The 27,757-nt window shown below is 41.1% G+C and overlaps 2 protein-coding genes across 5 annotated transcripts in view; both read right to left on the bottom strand.

Moving 5' to 3' along the window:
* Positions 1-535: 535 nt before the first annotated feature.
* zgc:152863 (uncharacterized protein LOC562658 homolog) lies at positions 536-12,867 on the bottom strand. Of its 2 annotated transcripts, none has more exons than XM_056375154.1 (5): positions 12,662-12,867; positions 7,161-7,267; positions 5,164-5,364; positions 2,464-2,608; positions 536-2,341 (listed from the first exon to the last, which is right to left on the bottom strand). In XM_056375154.1, exons 2-5 carry the CDS (start codon positions 7,252-7,254, stop codon positions 2,002-2,004), a joined length of 780 nt encoding a protein of 259 aa, XP_056231129.1. In that variant the 5' UTR covers positions 7,255-7,267; positions 12,662-12,867; the 3' UTR covers positions 536-2,001. The 2 variants fall into 2 exon arrangements, with proteins under 2 accessions (XP_056231129.1, XP_056231126.1); XM_056375151.1 differs by having other exon boundaries at positions 536-2,344; positions 12,662-12,865.
* Positions 12,868-16,028: 3,161 nt separating this feature from the next.
* pak4 (p21 protein (Cdc42/Rac)-activated kinase 4) overlaps positions 16,029-27,757 on the bottom strand; it is a 33,469-nt gene continuing 21,740 nt past the window's right edge. For all 3 annotated transcript variants that reach the window (XM_056374142.1, XM_056374143.1, XM_056374144.1), the window contains exons 7-11: positions 26,971-27,104; positions 26,259-26,385; positions 23,109-23,234; positions 22,874-23,008; positions 16,029-21,903 (exon numbers count right to left, since the gene is read on the bottom strand). In XM_056374142.1, coding sequence (XP_056230117.1) covers positions 21,748-21,903; positions 22,874-23,008; positions 23,109-23,234; positions 26,259-26,385; positions 26,971-27,104 — 678 coding nt within the window. In that variant the 3' untranslated portion in view covers positions 16,029-21,747. The remainder of the gene's footprint in view (positions 21,904-22,873; positions 23,009-23,108; positions 23,235-26,258; positions 26,386-26,970; positions 27,105-27,757) is intronic.

Here is a 27,757-nt window from a genome sequence, read left to right as displayed (position 1 = left end):
AAAACATCATAGTAAAATAAGGCATAAAAATGGCAAAAAACGTCATAGTATAGTATGGCATAAAATTTCAAAAAATGTCCTAGTATAGTCAGGCACAAAACGTCACAGTATAGTAAGGCATAAAAATGCCAAAAAAAAGTCATATTTTAGTAGAGCATAAAAATGGCAAAAAACGTCATAGGATTTATTAACCCTCAGGGGTCCCTCTGTCCTTTTTTGGACATTTTCTTTACTTTTCTTTTTTGATTTGCTGATCATTTTGGCTGTGTTACAGCTGAAGGTATGGATTTCTGCAAGAAAGTGTCTTTTTTTTTTTTTTTACATATTTTCAAAATCTAATGTCAGTTACTGTTACAGGTCTATTATACACTGGTAACACATTTTGTACCCTCTGGGGTTCCTCGCGTCCAAAAAAGGACACACAAAGAAAATGCTATAAAATTAGCATATATCAATATTTTTTTCTGCTTTTTTTGTATAAATCTCTTAAACCACCAAATGATTATTAGTTTCCATGATTTTAACCCTTTAAATGCCGGTTTGAAGACATGTTGCCTCTTGTTTTATTAAAAAAAACACGACAGAATATGAGATATTTCCCACATAATACATGATGGAGGGATGTGACATTGTTTTATATCAGAGTCTTTTATATCAAGACATTTCTCAAAACCAGAATATGATCAGGGTGACTTTTGAACACTGGAAATAAATCATGTACTCATCTCGGCAGTAGCCCCCGTGGCACTCAAAATTTCCCTGGAATTTTCTAGTTCATCATATAATTCTGTGCAATAATACAACGTACAAATAATCATTCTGTAAATATTACAATCCATATAATAGTTACGATTTTTTGCCACAAAATGAAACATAAAATACATTCAAGGTCTGTGAAGGCGTCAGTCGCTCTGCAGAGTCGCAGAGAGGGAACCAGCGAGGTGAAGTGAGGACACAGGGACAACCAGAGTTTCTCAGATCACGTTTGATCACTGACAAGTTTCAGTTTCATTTGGCGGATTTGGTCCCAAATCTGTGTTTCTTGTAGGTTTGTGTGTTTGTTTTACTTCACACTGAATGAACACAGAAGAAACACTATTAAAGACTGTTCAGGTCTCTAATTATCTGCTGTACACAAAATTAACTCTTTAAAATGAACATCATCACACGCTGTTTTTCCTGCCCATCCTCAAGTGTCTGTGCACCACGCAGGCTTCGCATCAACAATACGTGCATGACAGTCCAATTAGGCTCCAAGAGAAACGCTGCACACAAGTTTCAAATAGAAATGGAATAGAGTCGGTTGCCATGGAAACACACATGTTTCTGTAACAGCACGCCACTGACTTCACAAAGGAAGCCTCGATCATCAGCCCCGTCACTGACAGGAAGGATAGAAAACGTCTCCAGAAAGACACTGAAAACACACGCACACGCACACGCACACGCACACACACACACACACACACACTGCTATACTGTGAAAACCTCGGAAGTTTGGTTGATTTTTTTGTTTTTTTTGAGGATTTTTTGATTTAAACTGAAGGATTACATTGTCATTTAAAAACAAGGCAGTTCTGTTCCTGAAGAGACGGCATTCTGTATACAAGGTTTTCCTCTGACAGCAGAGATGTGTGTGCACATAATCTCCCTCTTCATACATTCATACAAGACGCTACACAATCAACATTTCATTAATCTACTATAGTCCTCTTCAGTCAGGTCTTTGTGACCTGACAACTGGCCAATCAGAGCTTATCAGCGTCATCTAAAATAGCGTGTGATAGGACAAAGTGTCCCGATGCTGGTGAGCTGCAGCCAACCAGGAAAAGTGCAGGCAGCACAGGAGTCTGCTGTCAGTCCTTGTTTTTGTTTTCTTCAGCAGCCTGCAGAGTGAACACTGCAGCAGTTGGCTGTCAATCAAAATCGTGCTTTCATTGCTAAACGACTGCACTCCATGTGCTAGGAATTTAGTCACATATGAACCTGACAGTCTGTCGATCAAGTGTCCTTGTCATTTGAAAGAGCAACATGTAGCTGCCGCACCTCCCCGTCACTCATCCTGCTTCCGGGGTGTGATGATTGGACTTCCTCATAAGGGGGAGGGGGGTTGTCGGGGCTTTGGGTGGACAGGAGAGGGTGGTGACTGCTGTCCGATTGGTTGTTGACAGACGGCTGGTGACAGCTGGGAGCCTCCTGAGCCAATAGCAGCTGGGTGGGTCCAGGTGCTGAGCAGGCGGGGAGGCGCTGCCCCCAGCTTCCGTACACCGCCTCCTCGTAGGAGGGGAGAGAGACAGGAAGTCCGTCCACCATCAGGTCCAGCTGGTCTGAGGAGCGGCGGCTGCTGGAAGAGAGAGAGAAAGAGAGACAGAGTCAGTTAATGTAGAATAAGCAGCTGTAAGTGTTGTACAGGTGAAGTGTCCTTGAGCAAGACACCGAGTCCCTCTCTAATCCTGCTCTTACCTGTGTGATTGACAGGGGTAGAGGCGGGACTTGACCACCAGGCAGGCGGTGGTGGTGAGCAGGAAGATGGACACGCCCACCGCTGTTGTGGCCATGCTGGGCATCGAATCATTCGGCCTGTCGTCAGGGTTAGTGTTAGGACCGTCTGAGGAGGAGAAAGACAAATGTTAAAGAAAAAACACAAGCACAAAAACTGTGTCATCTGCTGCAGGAGGAACTGAGCCCACTGTATTCAGAGGAACTCATACATTAAGATGACACATTTCCTGCTCTTTAAGTAGGAAATAAAGTATATATATATAAGTATATATATAAAAGTAATATCTGAAACAAAATGGTGCTAAAACACATTCAATTAACTGATTGGTCAATTTACCATAAAATGAATAAAACACCAAATCCTATGTTGGTTCACAAATGTACAAATATTTTTCCTTTTTCTATAAGTGTGGAGAATTTGGAGGTTTTTTGAAGAAACAAACTATTTGATGATGTCAAATTGGGCTCTAGAAACTTATATGTATCAATTTTTTGATGTTTATACATTAAATGATTAATTGCTTAATAATAATTGAAAAAGATAATTCTTTTAATTCATCACAGCCACAGGACAAACAGAAAAAGAGGAAACACTACAGTGTTTGCATGTGGTTTGTGCTGAATTAGCAAAAAGGTGTCAGATACATTTTTCTGCTGTATTAAGTTGTTGCTAAAGCAAATCAAACATTTCCTGCTGCATGTGTTTGTCAGTTAACACTGTCATTCATCAAAAATGCCTCAACAAAACAGCAGTGGAGCAGTTTGAAATATTGCAGGGAGTGATGGAAGAAGAAGGAGCAGCCACAGTCAGCTGCACACCTCCAACCTTCTCAGCCGGGTAACCAGCTGTGCTGACTGAGCCCTGCTGCTCACAGACTCATGCTGTGTGCAGCATAAAATAGAACAGTTAGTTTTGCTGTTTGCTCCAGTAACTACAGGTGTCACCAAATCAACCAGAGCTGAAATCTAAAAATCTGACACCGAGATCGCCAGAAGATGTGAGAAACAACGGAGACAATGAGCTGCGGCTGTGATAGAGGCCTAACAGTTACGTGTGCCGCACCACTGTGGGAAAACAGATACTCTGTGGTGAGGAGCTTATCACAATAGATTATCCAATACTAGATCTATGAAAGGAAGTTTTTGATCAAGTCATGTGGTTTTTCTGTGCCTATGAGAATACGGCTGTAGCTTTCCATGAGGCTCTGACAGCACCAACGCAGAGGAAATGTTTAATGGTTATTATGGCGGCTTCGCCCGCTTCCTCTTTCTGCGCTCTGACTTCCTGTAGCTGCATGATCGAGTGAATGGTAACAGAGGAAGTCGGAACTGGTCGGAGGAAAGTAAAGCTTTATAGTTCCCCTGCAGAGAGTCTGAGCGTGTTTGCGGGTGTCTGTTAAGTAGGTCAAATGATAAACAATGCTGCTGTTGGGAGGGATCAGGCCTCTGTGTCAAGATGCTCTGGGGTTTAATTGTTATTGGTATTAGTGCTGAAATGGTGAAATGACAACTGACGTGGTGTCAGCTGTCATTTTCACCAGAGAGGGTGGTGACTGCTGTCCGATTGGTTGTTGACAGACGGCTGGTGACAGCTGGGAGCTTCCTGAGCCAATAGCAGCTGGGTGGAAATGGTGAAATGACACCTGACACCAGCTGATCTACACCTACAGAGCTTCAGTGACTTTTCTTCCTGATCATATTGCTTAAAGATGACTTCTGATATTAAAGAGATTAACTCATTTGTGAGAAGATATAAATGGATAGAGTTGTCGTAGCAACAAGAAAATGAATATTCAAATTCAAATATATCAAACATTTGAAAGAAGAGTAAAATATCTCTTTTTAAAGTGTTCTTATGCTGACTAATGCCCTCATGTCTGGAATCAGCAGTGACACGTATTTTAGGAAGCCCACTGGGAATCAAACCCCATAACCTGAACACAACAGTGACACACCCACTGCTTCCTGAACACTCAAAACAATAAGGAACTGTCGCTGACATGACTAATCAGCCTCTAAAGCGGCTGGATGAACTGTGATGAGTCACGAGTAGATTACACACTGAGGTAATCACAGAGGAACGCTGTGATGCCCGGTGCTGCTGGGAAATGTCAAGAGATGTTTACAGTCCTCCAAGAATATCTGCTTACTAATAAAGAAAGGAATCTTAAAGTCACATGACTTGTGTCTTCTTTGCAGGAGGCTTTTAGCCAAACTCCAGAGCGTTCGTGCTCAGGCTGCTGAGCTCCACAGGCCTGGAATAATCTCTGCTACAAATGATCTAAAACACTTTGTATTACAATTATTTTCATTACAGATTTAAGTTTTTATTTTTTTATTTTTTTATTTCTTCTATGAAATGTCTGCAAATACTGAAAAATGTAAATCTCAATTTCCTGGAGCCAAAAGTGACCAACTGTGTCTGACCAACCAAACTGAAAAAAGCAGCAAATTCTGATATTTGTGAAGCTGAAACCAAAACTGTTTGTCATTTTTCTTGAACAATGACCTTAAACGATGATAGACAAACTAGTTTGTTTTTTTTAGGCGTTCATTATTACTGATGTCAGTTCATATCAAACCCAAACAGGTTGCAGTGAAACAGCAAACCCTCAACAAATACTTGTTAGATCTAGTCTATTCAGTCCTCCAAACTCTTACCTTTGATGGGGATGCAGGCAGGTATCGGAGGCTGCCACCTGCCGTGGCGACACCTGGACACGCGGACCTTGTTGATGTGGTATCCGGGCTCACAGAAGAAATGGATGGAGCTCTTCTGAGGGAACCCTCGACACGGAGACGGATCGCAGCGGAAGCCTCCGTGTTCGGGCACCAGAGGGTGAGTGCAGTTGCTCAGCCTGCCTGCAGAGACACAAAAAAACACTGTGATGAGAGCAGGCCGAGATGTGTGTGTCGCCACTGTGCACTGGAGGTCAAGATCATCTGCGACCTCCGCGGCACATTATTGCTTCTGGTTAGGGTTTATATTTCTCAGAATGAAAACATTTCCAATAAAGCCCTCTTCTCCCCTCCCCCTCCTCCACCTCTGCAGCACTGCTCCACATGCATTTGTTTTCTTTGGGCTTTAAAGAAGAGGATAAACATTCTGGAGGTGATTTTCTCACTCCTTTCTCTGCTCCAGCTGCCACTGCCAGAAACTCTGAGAGATTTAGCTCTGTTTGCTTTGTAGAAAGACTGATTTCCTCTCATTGATGCCGAAGAGAAGATTAGATTTCACTGGGCCAGTAAATGCAGTAACACCCGTGAAAGCTGCCAACCTCTGCAGCTATTGTCCAGTGGTTCAGGGTAATTATGTCATTAACCTATAAGTGATGTGGTAATAATTCATAGATTTAAACTGTCACAGCACAACATGTACCTGATATTTTAGGACAATAAAAGTAGGACCTGCACTCCTTCTCTCTCAATAGCTGTTGCTCATTTACTGAGCAGCTTAGGACGGTGAAAGTAGATGAAGAAGAGAAAGGAGCAAGTCACCAGGACAATGTCCATGTGTCTGTTTGTTGTTGGTGTTGTTTCATTGCTCTGTGAGAAAGCGCAGCATGCAGACACTGTGTTGATGTGAGGGGTGATGGATGACCAGGGGAAAGGTGATATTGTTAGTGCAAACAAATGCTGAGAGGTGGGTTTACGTTAATGTTGCATGCTGGGTACTGTGAGCTCACTTCCAGCAACTCGCCGTTCTCTCAGAGAAAAGAAGGCTGCACACAAACCTTTTCTGCTTACTCAATGGACAGCCTTGCCAAAGCAGCTAAAAACTATTACCCACTTCCTCTATTTCTTCACCCTCCACCCTGAAAGTCTGCATAAGAATTATGATTTCCATTGCCCCAGCAAGCTCCTTAACCCCAAACACCGACATGCGAGTAGGTCAAGAGTGAGGTTGAGAGTGGAAAATCACTAGAGTTTCTGCAAATAAAGCTCATGGGATTTTACTCACCTTCTCTACTTCGGAGCAGTAGATTTGTGGCGCATACATTTAGTCTAAACTAACAGTTTATCTCAGTGTAATGGTTTCACAACATTAGAGTACGAGGAATTATAATTTAGACATGTTATTCATAGTTATCCTTAGAGACAGCGAGAGGACTGATTCACAGCCACACAGACTCTGATGAGTTTCAGAACACTAATAAACTAATATAAACTCAGCAGTGAGCAATGTGAAGAGGAAGAACCAGGCAGTTTAGTTTTGAACCTCTGAACCAGAGTGAAGATGTTGGGCTGAACAGAAACTGGCAATATCCTGTGACGTGCTGTACAAAGTTCATCTAGTGTTTCAAAAGCAGTTATGATAAAAGTCTGATATAACTTTGTGTTTCAATCCAAACCACTGGTGAACATTTATAAATAAATGATAAGAAACTTGCTCTTTTCAAAGGATTCTCTAAAAAGTCTTTTTCAGTTTCATGTTTTTATATTCACAATAATATACAGCAGCAGGCGAGCTGAAGAGGACGCTCGTCTCAGAGGGCAAGACGTTTGTAGTGGCTGCATACAAATACTTCGAAATGTGGGAAAGGATTTTTGAATCTTTTATCGGTAAATGCTCATTTTTGTACAAATGAAGGAAGGTAAAACCATAGAGGCTTAATGAATGAGGGGTGTGGGTGGCCAGGTGGGGTCAGAGGTCATACCTGCAGCGAGGAGCGGCGAGGAGGCCAGGAGGAGGAGTCCACAGACCAGACGGATGCGTCCACACGGCCATGGATAGAGGACTGACGCAGACATCAAACCAGACTTCCTGATGAGATAGCAGAGATGGAGAGTCAGAGGCAGAGAAAACACACAACACACCAGTGGCCATCTTCACACACATGTGGCAATCACAAACACACACACACACACACACACACACACACACACACACACACACACAGCGAGGACAAGACAGAAGGACAGAGGCCACACCTCCCTCACTATCAGGAGCTGTGAAGTAAATGTCCATACTGTAAGTGACATCACAGCTGTGACAGAAAAGGGGTTTTTGCATCTAAGCGTGTTGTCAGATGTGGACCAGCCTGTGGTTAGCTTTAATCCAGAGAAGACTGACAGAGCTGTGGTGTTGATTCACCACGCCACGGCTGGATCCTGCTGCTGGTCACTGAGCAGCTGCAGTGATGAAAATCTGCACTTTGAATTTTTAACCACTGACGTCCTGTGTGTGCATGAAACCCCCCAGGCTGAACGTAAATGTGCAGACATTCATTTAACAAGGTGTTAACATGGAATTCATTATCTAAACACCATCATTAAAATGAGATGGTGCCTTGATATAATTATCAGTAATACAGTAAACAGTGCTTGATTGTCATGGCTGTGGTTTGACATTTTCTGTTGTTTGTGATGCAAAGAGGGACTTTTACAAAGTGTTCCTGTTCCATTAACTTTAGACAACAAACACATTGGAAAAGAAAAGCAACTGACCAATATTTTCTTAATTGATTGATCTGCTGATTAGTTTCTAAATTAATCATTAGTCTACATAAGATCAGGAAAACCTGAGGTGATGTTATCAAATGTTTTGCCCACATCCAAAAATATTCAGTGAGAAGCTTTAACAAGAGAATGTCTGTGGTAAAAGATGCTAACTAGCTAACCGCTCTGATACGTCTGCTAGTCTCTGATTTTGGTCACGACAGACTCCTCATCTGAGTCTGGGTCTGACCGGCCAGATGTGGGTGGGGCACAAGGATCCAGAATTTCTCAATGAGGACGTAAGAGCACTAGATTTGCTTCAAGAGTCTTTTTTTTTCACTTTTTAAACAAAAATATGAATCATAGCAGAGGATTTAAACATAGTGTCAAACATGTCTGGAGAGGAACTTTAAGATGGGCCATAGAAGGTCTCTTCTGTCTTCTGCTACATCCTCAACATGACAGTAAACTTGTCCCGTCCTCAACCTTTCAGTCGACAAGGAGTTAAACTGTGTGAAACCTTTGACTGTGACACAGTTTCATCACTGACCATATTGACCAATAATCACACTTTACAGCGCTGCAGCTGAGCAGCAGTAAAACTTTCTTGATGCTGAAACAGAAACCCATCACCGCAGGAACCCAGACTCTTTCTCCAGATGACTTGCACCACGCTCTTCGTGGGCACACACTTCCTGAGATAAACTAGTGCCAACAGAGCCAGGCCTGTGTGAGAGCACCAGCCTAAATGCCACAGTGTTTTCAGTGTGTGGAAATGTTTGTCTGTCTGTGCTTTGCTATCTTTAGTGTGTGTGTTTTGTGCTTTAATGTCAGGAGAGAAGCCAGTCATCTCAAGAGCAGCGAGGGAGGGCCAACCTGCCTCAATATGCCAGTCACACACACACACACATACAGAATTCAAACATTGCAGAGGTTTAACACACACACACTGAAACACACACATATTCACAGCTCCATCTTCTGTGACCACAGCCTGCGTGGGATGTCTGCATCTTAGTCATCGTGGCCCTCTGTGATATTATAACTTCTGCTGTAATGTTTGTCAAGTTGGAAACAGAGAAGCAACAGAATCTTTTGACAACATGAAATAAAAAACGGTTCTATCTCTTTCTCTAAACTGGTTGTAACTTCAGCTCCCGTCCGGTGAGAGCTGCACGCTGTGATGCTGCTGTGACCATAACAGGTCTGTGAAATGACTGACCGGCATCACCCACACCACATCCTCACAAGTTCATGAATCAAACATGTGTAAAAAGATGTGACGCATCAACACCATAATCAGAATCATTTGACGTTATTCTGACATGCCTTAAATGTCAGTGTATCTACGTATGGCAGTATTATCCTCTACAATCTTCCTCTGCTTTGACGTGCAGTGGTGTACATGAAACGTGACGGACACAGCCTCTGAGCATCTCATCAGTTGACCGGACACAGCTGCACAACTGCACAACATGGACTGAGCAGATAACAGTCACCAACATGTAGTTTTTATGTATAAAAAGTCAGAGACTTCATGTTAAACTGACTCTGCATTTACTGGAAGCCCACCATGGTTATGTGTGCACACTGTCAGTGGTGATTCAGATAAAGGTGTCAAACAAGTACCACATTATGCTGCTTTAAATGACGTAAAGAAACATTTGCAGCTGTAAACACTCGGCGCCTGCTGGCTCTTTCTTGGAAATATTCTCTGGCACACAGGAAGTGATGTATTTTATGTTTCCAGTCACAACAGTGATTTGTTTGGTGCAAACAGAAGAAGAGCTGGGTAGTTTACGGGAGCCACAATGGCACAGATGAGAAAGAAGAAAAAACGGTTTCCAGCGGGAGAAACTTCCACGGGGGAAAAGCCCAGGAAAAACATTCTGTAGGAAACAGCCACATCACCTGAGTCCTGAGAAACACCTGAACACCAGAGATAAGACCAGGAGGACCACTGGAAGTCTACTTTGACACTTTAACACTTAGCTGGTAGTAAGTAGTTTTGAGTGTCATCACCTACAGAACCACATCTGACAGTCTGGTTGATCAGTAGCTATGGAGGTGGCTCCTGCTCTGCCAGTGTGAACTTTGCTCTTTCTGCTCTGCTGCCTCAGCATCTGTGAACATGTGAAACTAACAGCTCCAAACCTACAGACAGCTCAACTCACTGTGTTTCTTATCATTAAGATCTGAAGCTAGTTTTTAATCACATCTGAGGAAAACATGAAATATTTTCATGTCTCATTATGACACAGTACAGTACCTCAGCACTAATGATATCTGCTTTAACAGCTCAATAGCTCAATAAACCCACTTGACATGGTTTTATTACCTTGACACACTTAACTAATTTTATGAGAACTGAAACAAGCTGTGTGTGTGTGTGTGTGCGTGCGTGTGTGTGTGTGTGTGCGTGTGTGTGTGTGTGTGTGTGTGTGTGTCCTGGAGACAGGTACTGTAGTTTTCAGTGTGGTGGCAGGTGTTTAAATATCCAACTATGTGTGGATTGATTTTGTCAATAAAATCTGCAACAGCATCACAACTGTACAAAAAAAAGATTATTTGCAAGTAGTTTACACAGCAAAAAGGAAGTGAATCAAATTTCACCAAAACAAAGATGTGACCTGTAACCACACCTCTAAAGGTTCCTCTTGGCTGAATTGAATTTGTTTTCATTTAAACTGAAGGACAGGCAGCGTATCATTACCTCCAACCACTCAGTCCGTTTGATAGGATGAGCTGGTGTTGGTAATGCTCCGAACAGTCAGTGTACACAACGCACAATGAACATGCACAGCATGCAGTGGAACTGCTGATGGTGCATTGCAGGTCAAAGGGATGCAGTGGAGGAGGTGGAGGGTGGTGTTGGTGGAAGAGGAGGGTGGTAGACCCACCGCCACTCATTTCACCCAGTTTCTGTTATAATATGGTTCAACACATTCGTGCGCTGACATGTTGTAATCCATAAAACGTTTCATGTTCTAAGTGAGTGCTGGTTAAACTAAGAGCTAATAAAGTCATAAAGTGAGAAAAAGCATCAACATATTTATTTTTGGCCTGTGTTGGTAGTTCACCTTGTGAAGTCAATGATTAAATATTAGAATCTTAACCAGGTAAATCACACAGTCATTTTCATAGTAACTCATGTATTCCAGCACCTTCATCCCACTCGCTGCTGCTGTCAATCCCTTCTTACCTTGTGTATCTTTTTAGACATTTTAAAATAGATTATTTATTATCAATGTATTTATAACCAATTAAGCTATAATAATAATATTAGTTTCAGTGTTAATAAGTCTTTGCTTTTGCACTTTCTTATCTACTGTGTGAGTTGCTGCACACAATTCTCCTCACATGGGTGAATAAAATTGTATTGACTTGAACTGAAATGCAGATGAGCCAGATGTTGAGAGGGAGAACAAGCCATCACACTTCAGTCATGTCTGTGGGTCAAGTTGTGCCATTTGGGGTAATGAGAGTCACAGCAGGGCAGGTGAAGGCACACACACACACACACACACACACACACACACACACACACACACACACACATACAAGGTAACAAGACTGATATAATGTCTATCAGAATTAAAGGGCTGCAACTACTGCTATATTATTTTTTCAATTCTTTGATCAATTCTTTGCTCTATGAAATGTACAAAAATGTGAAAAATGCCCTTAATTAGTCAGGGCCCAAACCGACTGAAAATGAATTAACAGTTAAAAATCCAAAGATAACTCATCTACAATGATACAAAACACACGTCTCACATCTGACAAGCTAGAAAGAGAAGTTTTCTGCTGAAAAAAATGGAACAATCAATCAAAATTAAAATACAGATTATCTTTCTGTCAATTAATCGACTAATTGTTCCAGCTCTGGATTTAGTAAGAGAGAAAATAAACTCTTAAAAAGCCTTTAAAAATCTGACTTGAGCCCTTTGAAGAACCTCCGGAACCTTGTGGCCCACAGACACAGTCAGGGACCTGGTGGCCCACAGACACAGTCAGGGACCTGGTGGCCCACAGACACAGTCAGGGACCTGGTGGCCCACAGACACAGTCAGGGACCTGGTGGCCCACAGACACAGTCAGGGACCCCTGCCAGCCCCTTCAGACACATGAATCCCCCTCAAGCTCGCTTAAAGGAAGCACTGAACAACTGGATACACTTATGGACCTACAACAACCTGTTCCCTCCTTAAAACCTCCAAAGACTCTGTCAGTCAAAGACCAATTTGACCCACTCAGTGGACCCTCTTTAAGGTGTGAATGAATCCCACTGATGGCTGACAGTATATAGTAACGCAGTTTATTATGTAAAAAGCTCATTTGTTCCTCGGCAACATCAGTGTGACATCACTGGGAGCTTCGATAATATTCCTCTGATTATTAACCGTACAGCCTTTATGGCTTATATGACTGTAACAGTAATAATGAATAGGGTCCGTTTACATGTATGAACTCCAGACTACTACACCACGCATTCAATCTACTGCCCACAAATGAAATAAACAGAAAAACACAGCGCGTCTTTTTCACAGAGGCAGCGGGAGGACGGAACTACCGACGTCTCATCTCTGAACACATCTTAGTGACCGGCTCTCTCCGCTGTGACGGTCAGCTGCTGTCACCGCCAGGTAAAGTTAAAACACCGACAGCCCTCTCTTTGAATGGAGCGGCTGTCAGAGGTTTAAATGGGAAATCAACTCACCTGAGAGCTGTAAACCAGGCGGCAGCGGAGTGATCCTGCAGTGAAGCAGCTGTTTAGGCTGCACAGATGGTTCTAGTTTTATCTGCGGACAGATTTCAGGATGGGAAGTGAGTATGGATCAAAGCTCGGTGCCCAGCTGACGATCGCTGCTCCTGCTCAGCAACAAGTGGGACCTTTTCGGCTGTCGCTCCCTGACTCATCGATCAGCTGTGTTTGACAGCCACAACCAGGCTTCCTATTGGCCGCTGCTCGCCGCCAAGCACCGCCCACCCGCTCGGCTCCGTCATATTCTGGAAATACTCACTTTATCTCTCACCCTCCGTCCCCCCCACCCCCCCACCAAACACACACACACACACACACACACACACACGCACACACAATGGTGTCTTGATCACATTGACATACATTCATTTCCTGCAGACTTGTTTAACCTTAACCTTATGACTACTTGCCTAACCCTGTCCCTTAACCTTAAACACATCCTTACCCTGAGACACAAACACACACACACACACACATTCTTGTCTTATTCTCCCTGTGAAGACACTTGTTGACATAATGCATTCCCCAGCCCTTACCCTAACCAAAACCTGAAAAGGCCCTTTGAAGTTGTGAAGACTGGCCAAAATGTCCCCACAGCAATTGAAAGACATGAACACACACACACACACACACACACACACACACACACACACACACACACACACACACACACACACCCACACACAGAGATTAGGAGAAGGAAATTGTGGCCAATACCAAAATAAAAATATGCTCTAGTATGCTACATTAGAATAACCACACAAATGAAGACCGAGCAAATCGAACTTACTGGAAACAGTTTCACAATAGTTCACAGTTCCGAATAAAAGCCACAAACTCAGAAGGCCCATTAATGTTTTGACCTGTTCTACAGTTTTATGAACTGTGGTTCAAAATAAATCTGTAAAATGTTAAGATATTTTACAGGGCAAGTAAAAACTTCGACTGGATCATCACTAAAGTTTCAGCACTCAAAGCCTACGTAGGCGTATGTGGTACCACATCTCTTTGCAATCCATCCAAAGCTGTTGAGACATTTCACAAAAAACCAAACCAAAACAACTGGCTGATGGCACTACAGAAAAAGTCGGTGGATAGCCAAAGGTAGTAGGATCCTTCTTCTGGGAACCATGGCAATCCATACAAGGGCCGTTGAGATATTTCGGGCTGGACCACAACGCTGGAGCGAGTGATCAACCGACATGTAACTTGATTCTGAATTATTTGTAGGCCTACTTTTGAAGCCATGAACCTCAACATATCGCGCAGTCGCCTGAAAAGCACTGAAAGTAAATACACTCCATATCTTATTTATTTATTACATTGCTCACAGTTAAATCATAATTTGACTGATACATTTATCACAGTTTCACATCTTAGTTCTGAAGCAGAAGTAGTTTGTCCTCCACATGCTTGTTATATTATCTTATCCTGTTCCTATATTGCAACACGTTCCTAACTGGTGACCTAGTTTCATTGTGTATGTGCACCTACTGGGGAAAATGCATTTCTCTATGACTATACTTATAATTAATATACTTTCTATATGTATAAACTAACTCTATACTCTCTTTAAAGTTACCAACCCCACCATGCTTAAATACACAGGAAGCCTGTCTTCTACATTAAACTCTCAACTCAGGTTTTTATCTTAAACTAAAGAACCGAAGAAGCAGTAAAAAGCGTCCTCACCTCGTCTTTACTTTCATACTAACACAAACACACGCATCATAAACACAGCTGGCCTGTGGTCTGTAATAGCTGTCACTGTTTGGAGGAGCCCACCCTTCATGTTGACTGTTTACAGTGAAAGCTCTGCTGAAGAGCAGCGCAGCCTGCAGAGCTGGCACCGCTCACTTCAACTGACGAGGCGACTTGACGGAAGTGCTAAAAATACAACGCGCTGACTCTGGCTGTAGCTGTAATACAGCAGAGAAATCTTCAGGGTTTCCACTGACGGCTGGTCTTCAGCAGCACCAGATCACCAGGCAGCGTGTGGGAACGTCATCAGTCGACATGACTGATTAGTCACTGAGGTTATTGTGAAAGATGGCTTTCAATTTAGGCCTCGTTATGACATCTGATACAGTGCAGGCTCGTCTATTCAAACCTATTCAGATCTCTTCATCCTTTAATGACCGAGTCTGCCTGAATCACTTCATCAGTAAAGCAGTAGCTCGTTGTGTATTTTGCATTTCTGGACCTGTGTTGCTGTTTGATGGCGTGTTTGTGTTTATTGAACCCCAGTGGTTATCTGGCAAAAACACCAACACCTGGATGAGATATTCCAAGAGGTACCACAGTTGATGTTGAGTTTCATGCATCTCTTTTAAACCCACATATTCATGCTGCCAAATGCTTATGTGTTTATAAACTGTGATGACTAATCTAGAAAAAAAAAAAAAAGCATTACAGGCATGATGGTGTAAGTCAGAACAGATTGAGCGTGCTTCTCAAACAAGTTACAAGTTCCTGCAGAAAGTCTTTTGCATCCACAGTTAGTGTAAATTTCTAAAGGAAGCAGCTGCTTTGGAGATGTAATAATGCTACAAGAACTGAAATGTATATATTTTATGTACAATAAACCACATCACATGTAAAGACTGATTTGGATTATTGGTTTGGTGTTGAAAAATACAAGGAAAGGAAAAACAGTGTAGTCTAAGAGAAAAAGATGTTTATGAGATTGTTTTAGGTCTTATTTATGATCTGAATCAACAGGTTAGTCTGTCACAATCAAAGAGCAACAGCGTCTTTGCACTCTGCACAGACAAATCATCAGATACGAATTCCTCAACATGATTTATGTTCATATACAACTATTCTGCAATATACAACTATTCTGTGCTCTGATTGCTCTTTCCAACATGTATCACAATGAAATGCTGGGTTGTATCATACAATCTAACCTTTGACACTAACAAGCTTCATGTTACAAGCTAAATGTGAATGTATCCATGTTGACATGCTGCTACCAGCACATAGAGATCCAATAGTTACAGCAACATGGAAATTAAACGAACATTAGCATTAAAGTCTGAGCACAGCTTAGCAAAATGCTGATGAGATGCTTTTGATTTACAACATGATTTTCCTCTGACACCACCCTCAGGTTAAACTTTACATTTTTCATGCATCCAATGTTTGTTTTTTTCCAGTATGTAATGAGCATTAAAGCTGCACAGAGCAGCTGACTGTCAGGTCACTTCGAGCCATGTTTGTTTTTTTACATTCTCTGATGTATTTTTTCTGCAGGTTAACTCTTCTCTGTGGAAAAATAACATTTCAAAACACAAGTATTACAGAAAACACACACCATGGATGACTTTTACAAAAATTGTATTTGCAAAAAAAGTAAAATTTTCAAAGTGTAGTCTATGTTTTTACAATACCAGTGAAATTTACAAAAACAAGATGGTGCAGGTACAGTTGTTGGAATCTGATGCATGACAAAATGCCAATACTGCAACAGATCAACGAAATCAGCTTTTAAACAAGAGGCGAGTCAACGAGAATCATTACAGTCGAACAGAGGAAGAATTCATTTGTTTTGCTCTTTTTTGTCACATATCTTGTAGAGTAGACTGTTGGTCAGTAGTGGTCATGGATTCTGGTGACACCAGAAATGAGCCTCAGTAACGACACGTTCACTGTGGAAACCAGAGGTGAAGTCCTGCAGGGGGTTTTCCAAGAATCAATACTACTCACCTAAAAGGAGAAATGTCTGTCAACGTGCTGCTGAAGCAAAACAATGAACCCTGAACAGCAGCAATGGAGCTGCTCATTGCCTACTAGTAAAGAAATCAACAGACACGTTTGTAAGTCAGTTGTGTGAAGCAAGGAGCCAGCAGTCCTGCTTCTTGAAAAATCCCTGTGGACTACATCTTTTCTCCATCAGGAAACAACACCAAGGTGAGAAGAGCGCCGGCTTTGAGGCACTCAGTAACCACATTAAAGATCCTCAATCTGAAGTGTTCTCTGTGAGGAATGTCAATGAGAGCTGTTAAAGTTAACACATCAGCCAAAAGATGCAGACACCACTTGGCAAACAAATGACATAAAAATCACTTGAAAACTTTTCAGATATGTGAGATGAGAAGAACAAAGCATCATGGAGGTTTGCTTCCACCATCACTAACAGTCTTAGTGTCGAGGCAGAATCGTAATCCGTCAAGTAGTGATCGTTAGTGTTAAGGCATGAACTCATGAATATGTATACATGTCCACACACATGTACCCTCACAGAAGCAGTATAACTCTGGTCCATAAAAATGTTGTTACAGTCTAATAAGCAACATCAGTCCACAAGTAGAGCGAACATATTTGGGATTTTCACATTGATAATCGAAGGACAACTGATCAAATGTAGGATGAGGCATAACAGGAACAACACAGTCTGTAATACCATAGAAAGTGTGTTTGTTTACACCTGGATGAAAGGCAGTTAGGACAAGGGATTAAAAAACAAATAAACAGGAACTTATATACAATGAGCATTAGGGCCACAGTTAGGAATATATATAAATGATCAGAGATTTAATTTTCAGAATGAATTTGTAACATTTTGAGAAAGAAAATATAAGCACCTTATTTTCAATGAAATGAAAATGAACCCAGTTAGGTGCAGTTCAAACACAAGTGGAACACAAGTAAAAATATTAACTGTAGGCTGCAGTATGGACTTTCAGGAAATTCTAAAACGTATTCCAATTCACCTTATCGAAGCAGAACACCAACATTTTGCTTTTTGCATTTTTGTTATATAATTTTTCTCAAAATATTACAACTTTCTCTCAATAAATTATAACTTTTCCCCCAAAACAGCACAACTTTTTCTTGTAATATTATGACTTCACTCTCAAAATCTCAAATTATGATATTTTGCCTAACAGTGGCCTTAATAATCAGTCACATATAAAACACCCATTTCACCAGCCGCCTAGGGCCTGTTAAAAAGTACAGCAGGACACACCAGATGCAAATTACTAGCATTTAGCAGACGTTCTCAGCTTCATCATAAAGTCTATTTTCAAATGTTTACAATTATTTAAAACATTCTGAGTGATGAATAAACTGGTCTTCAATTTAAAAGATTCTATTGGGATCCGTATTCAAATGTGACATCCTGATTTTGAGGAATCACTCTTAAACCAGGAAACAAACAAATTCAGTGTCTTATCTTAAATATCAGAGCCTGAACTGAATTACCTCGACTATATCTGATTGTCATTCAGTCTATCATCTCATTCAGCTCAGACATCCTGTTTCTGATTAGAAGCAAAAGGCTACAAACATGAAACATCACAACAAAAAGATCCAGAAACTTACAAAGCTGAAAATTCACTGTCTGGTAAGTGGCCAAAGTAAACAAAACAGCAGCTAGAAATTTCTTGTCAATGCTTTCGAATCAAAAAACTATCAGGTACAAAGTTGACCGGCAGTGGCTCAAACCAAACGGTTTCTGAAGCAGCTTCAGTCTGGCCAAGAAAAGTCATGATGCGTGTTTTAGCAAGTGGAAACTAAACTGTCTCTCTTCTCACTGTTCATTTTCTTTTATAAATCTACTAAGAGAAGAGACAACAGAGTTCAACTAAGTGAAAATATGACTAGAGCTTGTAGTTACAGACAACAATGTCTGAAAGGAAGTATTTGGGTTAAGGTGCAACCTCATGGAGTCAGCATCATCACAGTAACCACAGCCACACGCCCCTGCAGAGTGCTGCTGCAGGAGTCAGTGATCTTAGCAATATTAATAAACTGGTGATGACTTTAGTTCTCCGATCACAAACTATAGCTAGCTGTGCTTTACACAAATTGTCAACCATGTTAGAAAAAAAAAAAACTCTTATTAGCTTGGAATAAAAACCTACTTCATCCTACTCTGTGCTGCCACTATTTGTACAAGGCCTCACAGTCACTGGTTTGCACAAGTGATCATTCACTCTATCAACAGGAGCGCTGGAGTACAGGGCGCCTACAGCTGCAGTATAGGATGTATAGCAGTGTATACTGCATATGTATGTAGAAAAGTATTTGACAGTGTTCTGTGCAGTGACTGTGCTACGCAATCCAAAAAATGTCCATTTGTTTAGTTGCAATTTTAAACTGTAGTTTTAAAAAGCGAGTATTTCTGACAGGAGACAGCATCTAGAAGTTTGAGAAAATGTTTCCATGCGTTAATTTTAAGAAGCACCTGACTGTCTTCAAAATGCTACATGACTGCGATCTGCTCTGATGAGAGGAGGCTCTTCTCTGCAGCAGCTGGAAGACATAGAAGGAATGGAAACAGCAGCCTTGGCCTAGAGAGGGGAATGTATCTGCAGGCCGTGTTTATGTGCATCTTATTACCTTGAGAGAGATGAATGGGCCACAGTCTTATCTTTAATTTGATCTTCTGTATAAGTGACTGTTCATTGCTACGAGGTACAGTGTGAAACTACAGATGTCCGCTGATAAAGACAGAAGTGGGCGTATAATAACCAGACCTGGGCCTCACTCAACTGTAATTAATTCTCTGTGGTTTCATTCAGTGTGCTGAGGGGGCTTTGGGTGATGTTTGGTAGAGGGGGCAATAAGATGAGTATATGAAACTGAAGCTTGCATAATTTACAGTGACTGATCTGAATGTCCTGATGTGAAAACCCCCCACATGCCTTGTACTCCAAATGAGTCACAGCAGTGTTATTCAGTCCACTATAAAAGCTGTTTTCAGCCCCTTTACAGAGCTCCTATCTGTGAACCGGCAGAATCTCCAGCAAACAACATATTTTCACATAAGATGGTGGGAAGGTTTTTGCTCCTGGTTGGTCAATGGTCATAAAATTAACTGAGAAATAATCTGAGGAGTCTGTTTTGTAGGGAAATTTACTCAACTTTAAACTTAAAGTGATGTTTAATTTTGAGGTTTGTCTCAGTGCCATTCAAAATTTTACCCAGGTCTGATGATTATTTTAAGCTCATTCGTGTGAGTGTTTTCATTATTAGCAGCTGTTATTCAACTAGTGTTCAGAGTGAATTTTCATGAACATGTTTCCTCCTTTCTAAGTAATTCTATTATCATCTTCTTCTATTACCTTGTCAACTGCCAAATGCATGTCAATTAAATGCAAACATTAAATAATAACACATTCCATATCTTCACACACACACATAAGGAGCATGAGCAACATTTTTTTTCCTGATCTCTAACACTATTACTACTTTCTGTGTGTCACAATGATTAGTGTAAGAGTTTTAGAAATAAGGTACTCGCCGGATGACAAAGACCTACAGTTTGCTCCTTCCACGCACTGACACTTGGAGGTGGATTCAGGAGCAGTCTAGCAGATGCATTAACTAGGCAATCAAACATTAATCGATTCAACTGGATGAGCGGCCTAGTAGAACAACACGATGAGGGCTCCTTCACGTCAGCAGCTGACCATTTACAGCAACTGCTGTGTGTTTGTGGAAGGAGAGTGATTACATTACAAGGAAGCTGACATGCACCACAGTTTGAAAACAACTCGCCAACTGCCCTGAAAGCAGCTCATGTTTATTTCCTACCTCAACCTTTAGTTTGTGAAATAAAAAAAATGTAAAAAAGGGTGTGGTGAAGCCTATTCTCCTGAAAACCTCATGGTAAGAGCCAGATGTTTAAAACATTTTAAAAATATGCTAAAACAGGGGAATGATTTTTATCTGTTTTATCAGGATTTTAGACCCATTTAGTTTTAATGTGGTGTACTCTCATCCTCGTTTTCTCTGTAGTTTTTGTGTTTCTGTAAAAACATTTTCTGCTCATCTGACTGACCTCTGACCACTGAGGTTAATGGTCAAAAGTCCTATCTGGTCTGATCTAAAAAAAACCAAAATAACATGTCTATTGTGTCTATTATCTGCGCGCTGGAATCAACTGGGAGTGCAGCTTCTATCTCTTGTCGACAGTGCTTCAGAAATTATCACATCTCACTCTAAAATAAACCAGACAACAAATCATAATAATAATAAAACACAAACCACAAAATTGAGATAGTAAAACATCAAAACTGATATATCTCTCTATGTTCATTGTACTTACACAGGAAAATAAGGAGAAAATAAGAGAAAAATTCATCTGTTAAAAAACCACAACTCCAGTGTTTACGTTTTGACTTAGTGTATGTGTTCTTGTTTACAAGAGAAAGCTAGTGTTTTTATGGCTACAAAATAAAGTCAGTCTAGCTCATTTTCGAGCCAAAAGAGTTCCTCCCTCAGTAGTAAGTTCTGGGTGTGACGAGGACAGTGTCTGAGCCTGGGATCCGTCAGTGAGAGAAGTCCTTGTAGTGAAGAAAATTCAGCTTCCAGACTGTCCAATAGTGAGATTAAAATGTCGCTCAGACCATCTCTAAAATTAGCCAACAGGCATCTCGGCTCCTTAAAAGCATCTCATTGGTGTGCAAAACCCAACCTTCACACTTAAAATCCAGGTAAGGTCCAAATGGAAAAGTAAAAACAGCCACAGTCCTTGATCTTCTCAGCTCATGCCTTTCAATTAAAACAAAGTGTTTAAATGAAAGCAGCTGAAATCATTCAACAGGCAAGTTGTGGCTTCTCTTCTCTCTGTACTCCACCTTCACGACTCCAAGAGAGAGTTCACTCACACTCACACACACACACACACACACACACACACACACACACACACACACACACACACACACACACACACACACACACGGGCCATGAAACTGTCATTAACAGCGCTGGCAACACGTTTACACACACACACGCGCACGCACACACACGCACACAAACACACACACACACCGCCTTATTGCCTCTTATTCAGGGAATATACTCCCCACAGTTCAGTGATTCACATAAGAAAAATAGAATACTCCTGCACACCTGGTTCACACTTCGCAGCTCACAGCACTTTTCTGAGAGTTTTGCCTGAAGCACAGACCTCTCATCCACGACCTCTGACCTCTGCGGGCCACTACTCTGTGTGCAGGAGTATTCTGTTCCATCTGAACCTGCACACGCTGCCCACCACAGACTGGAGGTCCTCTTGTCACGTCTCATCTCATCCTGTTCTGCCTCATCAGAGGGACGATGCAAGATGGCGGACCTGCCTTCGTCAGGAAGGGGTGTTTGAGAAGCTCACTGGCTGTGGCCCTCTGAGCCGGGTCTCGCACTAACATCCTGTCCAGGAAGCCCTTGAGCACAGGGGAGACCTGGGAGAAAGGTAAAGAGAGAGGGAGAAAACATTCATTCAATCATTCTGGATGTAGGGACACTCAGCACAGGAGTAATTATACATTTAAACATCTAATATATTTCTTCATCAGAAATCTAAATGTGTTCACCATTTTTATTCTTAAATGGAATCAGATTTTGTGATATGACATTTAAATCAAGCTACTGCTAAATGCTAGAAATAATTGGATTTCTACAGTGCATGTAAACTTAGTGCCCCTGGCAAAATGATGGTCAGAGATTTGTGTTTTTAAAAAACTGAACAAAAAACAAACAAAAAAATGACTTGTGAGTATTTTTTTGCTTCTCTACTCCAATCTGCATGTAAATATATATAAGCCCACACCATCCACCAAAACAGCCTTCACTGTCAGTCACCTAATGGTTGGAGGGTAGTAAGTAACTGGTGGGGCAAATTACAGAGCAATTACCCCTATCTGTGCCTAACATGTCTGCTTGACAACTGCTTATTTAGCTGTCTTAATCCTTTAATCTCAAAAATGCCATCTTATTGCCTTTGTGAATTACATGCCATCAGTCAGGGATGTGGCAATAGTAATGGGACTTGTGCCAGGGCAGAGATAACGATGAATCAATGAAGAAAAAGTCAATAAAAAGGTCACAGATTACTCAACAGTTGGTGTATCACTTTTCAACCTCAAACACTCAATGACAGTTACAATAAAAAAAATGACACAGATTGTAATCAAACCCTTTTGTCACATCCAATGTGTAAAAACACAACTAACTTGTTTCTTCTCTTCCTCTCGTGGAAGCAAAAGCTTTACTGTTATAATTCCAAACAAATAATGATTTTCTATGCATTTGATTTTGTTGTTTTAGCTGAGGGAAATCACAAAATGCATATTTGTGTTTGAAGGTAGAAGGACATCTGTGACATCTGCTACTGGTTGTGCATACAAGTGTTTTCTGCTTTTGTCTCTGTACCTTGTGCAGATTCTTCAGTTTGGGAGGCAGGTTGTCTCGAATCATCTTCATGGCTTTTAGTGGTGGCTCATTGAAGTATGGTGGCTCTCCATCCACCATCTCTATGACCATGATGCCCAGAGACCAGATATCCACCTGGACAAAATGTGAAGAGACCATCAAAAATTAGAAGACATGTGCTCGTTTAGATGTTCAAATAATGCTAAGATCCTGAAGAAAAACATCTGGGTGTTACCTCTGGTCCATAAGGCAACCTGGATATGAGCTCTGGTGCCATCCAGTACGGTGTTCCAACCAGAGACTTTCTTCTCTGCACTTCCTTGGACACCTGGGCACAGAAACCAAAGTCTGACAGCTTCACCTGGAGACAGAAGAGAGGTGGAAATGTCAGGATTATTTCCCACAGAAAGTACACAACATAGTGACTCTAACAGCCAAGATGTTTTTAACATGAAATTTGTGTATGTGAGGTTGAAAAAATAAAATAACTCTCTGTATCCACTTTATTTATCATTTCTTAAATGTTTGTCAGAGCAGCCAGAAACCTTTTCTGATGCTGTGATAGGGCTGAAAAATGAAGGCGGAGGAATGTCTGGCACTGCGGTGCAGGTTTGGGAGTCGCTTATTCATAGTGCATATTATTATAAATTGATTCAGCATAGTCAATATGACTTTTGATCAAGGACAGATGAAGGGAAGTTCAATATAAACAGATATATGAGATGTGTTTCAGCTGCATAAAAATATTCAATTTAGATATCTCAGCCACAGCTTCATATGTCACAATAGTTGAGCCACCACTGCCGTCCACCCATTTCCGAGAAAGTTTGTGCATGGTTGGTATCTAGACTGACAACCAGCCTTTGATGTTGTTCATGAGGCCGGCCGCTCTCCACAGATGGCTGAGAGAGAAATGAAACTTGCAATGAGAAGTGGTGCACACAAATATGAACACTCTCACATACATAGAGATGATGACATGGCTGCCACTGACGAGCTGAGCTTCATAGACAACACTGACATTTTTACCTACGAAGCTTTTTATAAATATAACCTCAACACTGATAAATGAGTTAATCAGAGAATGGATGTCTGAAAGACTCTTTCACATACACCACCCAGTGCACTGGTGCATTCAGACACACCAAGAAAAATAAATAAATAAATAATAATAAAATAATAATAAATACACCCACCCCACTGATGAGAAACTGCCCATGCTTGGTCGCGTTGGCTTCCCCTGCCAGGTCTAACCACAAGCAAAACTCAAACACGGCTCAGCACCAAAACACCACATCAGCCAGCGGAAGTTTTCTGAGTGAACATGTGAGCACTCAGAAGTCTTCCTGAAATCAAACTGCTACTATTTAAACATTCATCACCACTTCAAATTAGAAATGTTTTTTCAAATACATGCGCATCCAAAATTTCTCCTGCCACAAAAGGACACAAAAAAGACAGTGTGGGGAATTTTACACCCTTTGGTGCACACATATAACTGCACACAGACAATACTTTCCATTTTTTCATCATCCAGATCAATAAAGATGATTACATGCACCAAATGAGTCAGACTTGATCATTTCTGCTGATATCACTTTATCACAGAGCAGAGTGATGCAGAGTATCCTCTGAGAAACACATTAGCAGGAAAATAAGCAATGTGAAGCGGCGCCTGCAGGTGCCTTTTCTGCCTAACAGAGCACCACAATATAGAGGAAGCACTTCAGTGTTGCTGTGCAGGCCTGCCTAGCCGTGCATACTGCAAAAGGCCAAGATGATGGGTGAAACCCCAGCTGTCAAAGAAATCAAACCACAAACCCATCAGCTTTCATCAAGGACACTGTGGTTTACAGTTTAGCTCATCTTATCATTAAATGTGTGACTTGGACATATATGTTGTTGTAAGTTCAAGAGGCTCAGCAAAAAACTACAACAGGCCTGCCTACTAACTTTTTAATATAAAAACAATTAATTTAGCAAACACAATGTGAATTAATTAAGCCTAATACATCAATAACATCAGGAACAATTTAATATTTAATAACGTGATTCAGAAAGTGGAAGAAAAACACAGCCCACCAATGAATGGACAAGTACAGAGAAACAGAGAGCTAACAGTTGCCACCTTCAGCCTACCTACAAATATAGCAAAAACAGATGTTAAGGTCTGCCTTAGATTTACATCACATCTTGGTGATGTGACTGTGATATCAATCTGCACTTGCTGAGTGACTAATGTTGAGTGAATCAGTAAAATGTGGTACAGTGGGCTGAAACTACTCATTCTGTCTCCAGAATCATTAAGAAATATGTGATCTATATGATATAAGCTTCACCAGACCACTGACAAGATTTAGCAGAAGATTTGCCTTCACATGCAGACCTCTTTGAAATGCACAGTAATGGTGTTGGTGAGCTCTCAGCTCAGGAGAACCACAACATCTATGCTCTCTGCAAAGGAACCAAGTAAGTAGCAACATATAAACCACAGAGTCACAGTCTTGTGTAATTTTTGTCCTCTCTCATCACATCTGGACCATGACTGAAACGCCAAAGTACAAACTTAACAGTGAGTGGCGTTGACAATGTATGCATTTGTTGACTGACACACCAAAATCTGAGTTCTCTTTTTCCCCTGGTGTTGCTGTGCAACCATGTTGGTTTCATTTTCTGTAGAAAGCAGAAACTTGTTTGCCAATAAGCAGGAAATGATTTACCATCTGCCTCAGTTCTACAGTGGTGGTTAGCAAAGTTCCTTTTTACAGCCAACATTTTCCCTTTATTCTTGTAAAAATGGGTCAACTTTTGTCAGTGGCTGCAGCGTTGCACTGAATTTGTGCATCCTGGGGAACAAACTCTGAATAGGAATGGGTGAGGAGCCGCTCTCCGTCAATCATGTGCATACCAGAAGTCATAGCAGAAAAAGCACTGATGCAGCTAATAACAAAATAACTAAGCTCAACCTTAGCATTAATGATTGCTTCAACTTCACTGTGCTAATACTGGGCCGTGGTATTGTGCATGTTGAAATGGCTTACTAAAACACTGAAACGGAACAGAGCCATGATTAATTATATTAATGCTTTTAATCAAGACGTTTGCTGTGAAAAAGGCCTTTTATGCTGTTAAAGTGCTGCCTCAGCCAGTGTTGTGGTTTGAGATATAAAAGCAGATTTGTGCTGCTACTACATTATTCACTTTGAAGTATTTGCTATGACTGGTCAGCTCAAAGATTTTTTTCTGCTTTACTTTCTGTTTTATTTTTAAAGGAAGCTTGTTTTAAATAAGTCTTTTTTATACAGCTTTAATGCCTTTTATAAAGCTGCTCTTCTGGCCTAAAAAGAGCTAGGTTGTGGCTCTTAAAAGGGACTGTGGTACATACCCGACCATCATGAGTGAGGAGGATGGAGTCACTCTTTATGTCTCTGTGGATCACACCCTGTGTGTGGAGGACAGACAATGCCTTCAGGACAGACAAACACACTGTGGCAATCTGCTCCTCGTTCATCCTGGAGAGGGAAGGAGACATCAGAGAGAAATGTCAGTTTAGACTTCTCACCAGATCTGTTTTTGTAGTATTAAAACATTCCCAACATCCCCAGTTCACTCTACTGTCAGGTTTGATCATTCCTGAAACCATGTTGATGATGTGTGACAAACAGACCAGAAAAAAACTTCAGGTTTATGTTTTATAGTTTTATGTAGAGAAACAGTCAGATATAAAACTTGCGAATATTTGGAAAACTATCATGTAAATCAATAAATTGCTTGCTGTTGTGAAAAAATAAAATGACACAGGCCATAGTGGTATTTTTCTCTGTGAGGAACACATTAGATAAACACTGCCCCCTTATGGAAGGAAAGACTTTTGGTGGGTGGGGGATTTAATGAAGGAAATTAGCAGGACACAGTATAATAGGGAGTCGGTGAAAATAAAATAAGTCTTCGTTAGAAACTAAAAGACTTAAATCACATTAAAATATATTGGATTACATGGACTGCAAGGTCATGTACCCACCCACAATGGTTTAAGTGCTTAAAGTTATCAGCTGCTAGATAAATGAATCTTCTCTCTAAGTTAATTTCTCTCTTACCTGGTGTGTGTTACGATGTCAGTGAGAGCTCCTCCCTCCAGGAACTCCATGACGACCCAGAGCTCGTCTCCCACCAGGTAACTGTTGTACATCTCCACCACGTTCTCATGGTGATAGTCCCGCATGATCACCACCTGCAGTTACAATGGAGATCAATGGACACACAGACACAGAGTGTAATTACATTACTTATTAGACTCAAAAGAATGGCAGTGTGACCTTGCAGGTGGACAGGCTGTTGTGTATCTGTCAGGTCGATGCTGCATTGGTCAGCACCCACTAATGCTGAGCAAACACACTGAAGCCCTGCAGGTTACTATAATGTCAATTCAAATGTCTAAAATATACTGTGACCATTAGCAACTAATCTGATCATGAAGTGGTGATGTGTACTAAAAAGTGAAACCTCATTTCTAGCAGCAGTTCAAAGTCGTTCTATGAGATGTGTCTGATCTTATTCAATGATTTTATGTCTAAAGGCAACATGAGCTGATTGTGAGACAGACTTTCATACCCCGTTTTGCAGCTCTATTGTTTTTATGTGAAATTTATATTAGCAAAATTTTCTTTTGTCAAGGCAGAATGGATTCTACTTTTTAGACTTGTGAATGTTACAATTTAAGATTTATATACACAGGCGATAAGACGGTCATTGTTCTCTTCTGGTTTAGAGTAGGAAAAATACAGATAGGTCGAATAGTTAGACAATGTATTACAGTATACACTCAGTGGTCACTTTATTAGGTACACCTGTACAATGTAATGCAAACCAATACAACGACTCTAC

Source organism: Seriola aureovittata, chromosome 4 (genome assembly GCF_021018895.1).
Source record: "Seriola aureovittata isolate HTS-2021-v1 ecotype China chromosome 4, ASM2101889v1, whole genome shotgun sequence".
Taxonomy (NCBI): domain Eukaryota; kingdom Metazoa; phylum Chordata; class Actinopteri; order Carangiformes; family Carangidae; genus Seriola; species Seriola aureovittata.
This window is presented reverse-complemented; position numbering and strand designations above follow the sequence as displayed.

Coding starts and splice junctions, on each gene's coding strand:
- zgc:152863 (XM_056375151.1), bottom strand. CDS start 7,254: ATGTCTGCGTCAGTCCTCTATCCATGGCCGTGTGGACGCATCCGTCTG. Junction 5,365..7,160: donor CTCGCCGCTCCTCGCTGCAG/GTATGACCTCTG, acceptor GTGTCTCTGCAG/GCAGGCTGAGCAACTGCACT. Junction 2,345..2,463: donor TACCCCTGTCAATCACACAG/GTAAGAGCAGGA, acceptor TCTCTCTTCCAG/CAGCCGCCGCTCCTCAGACC.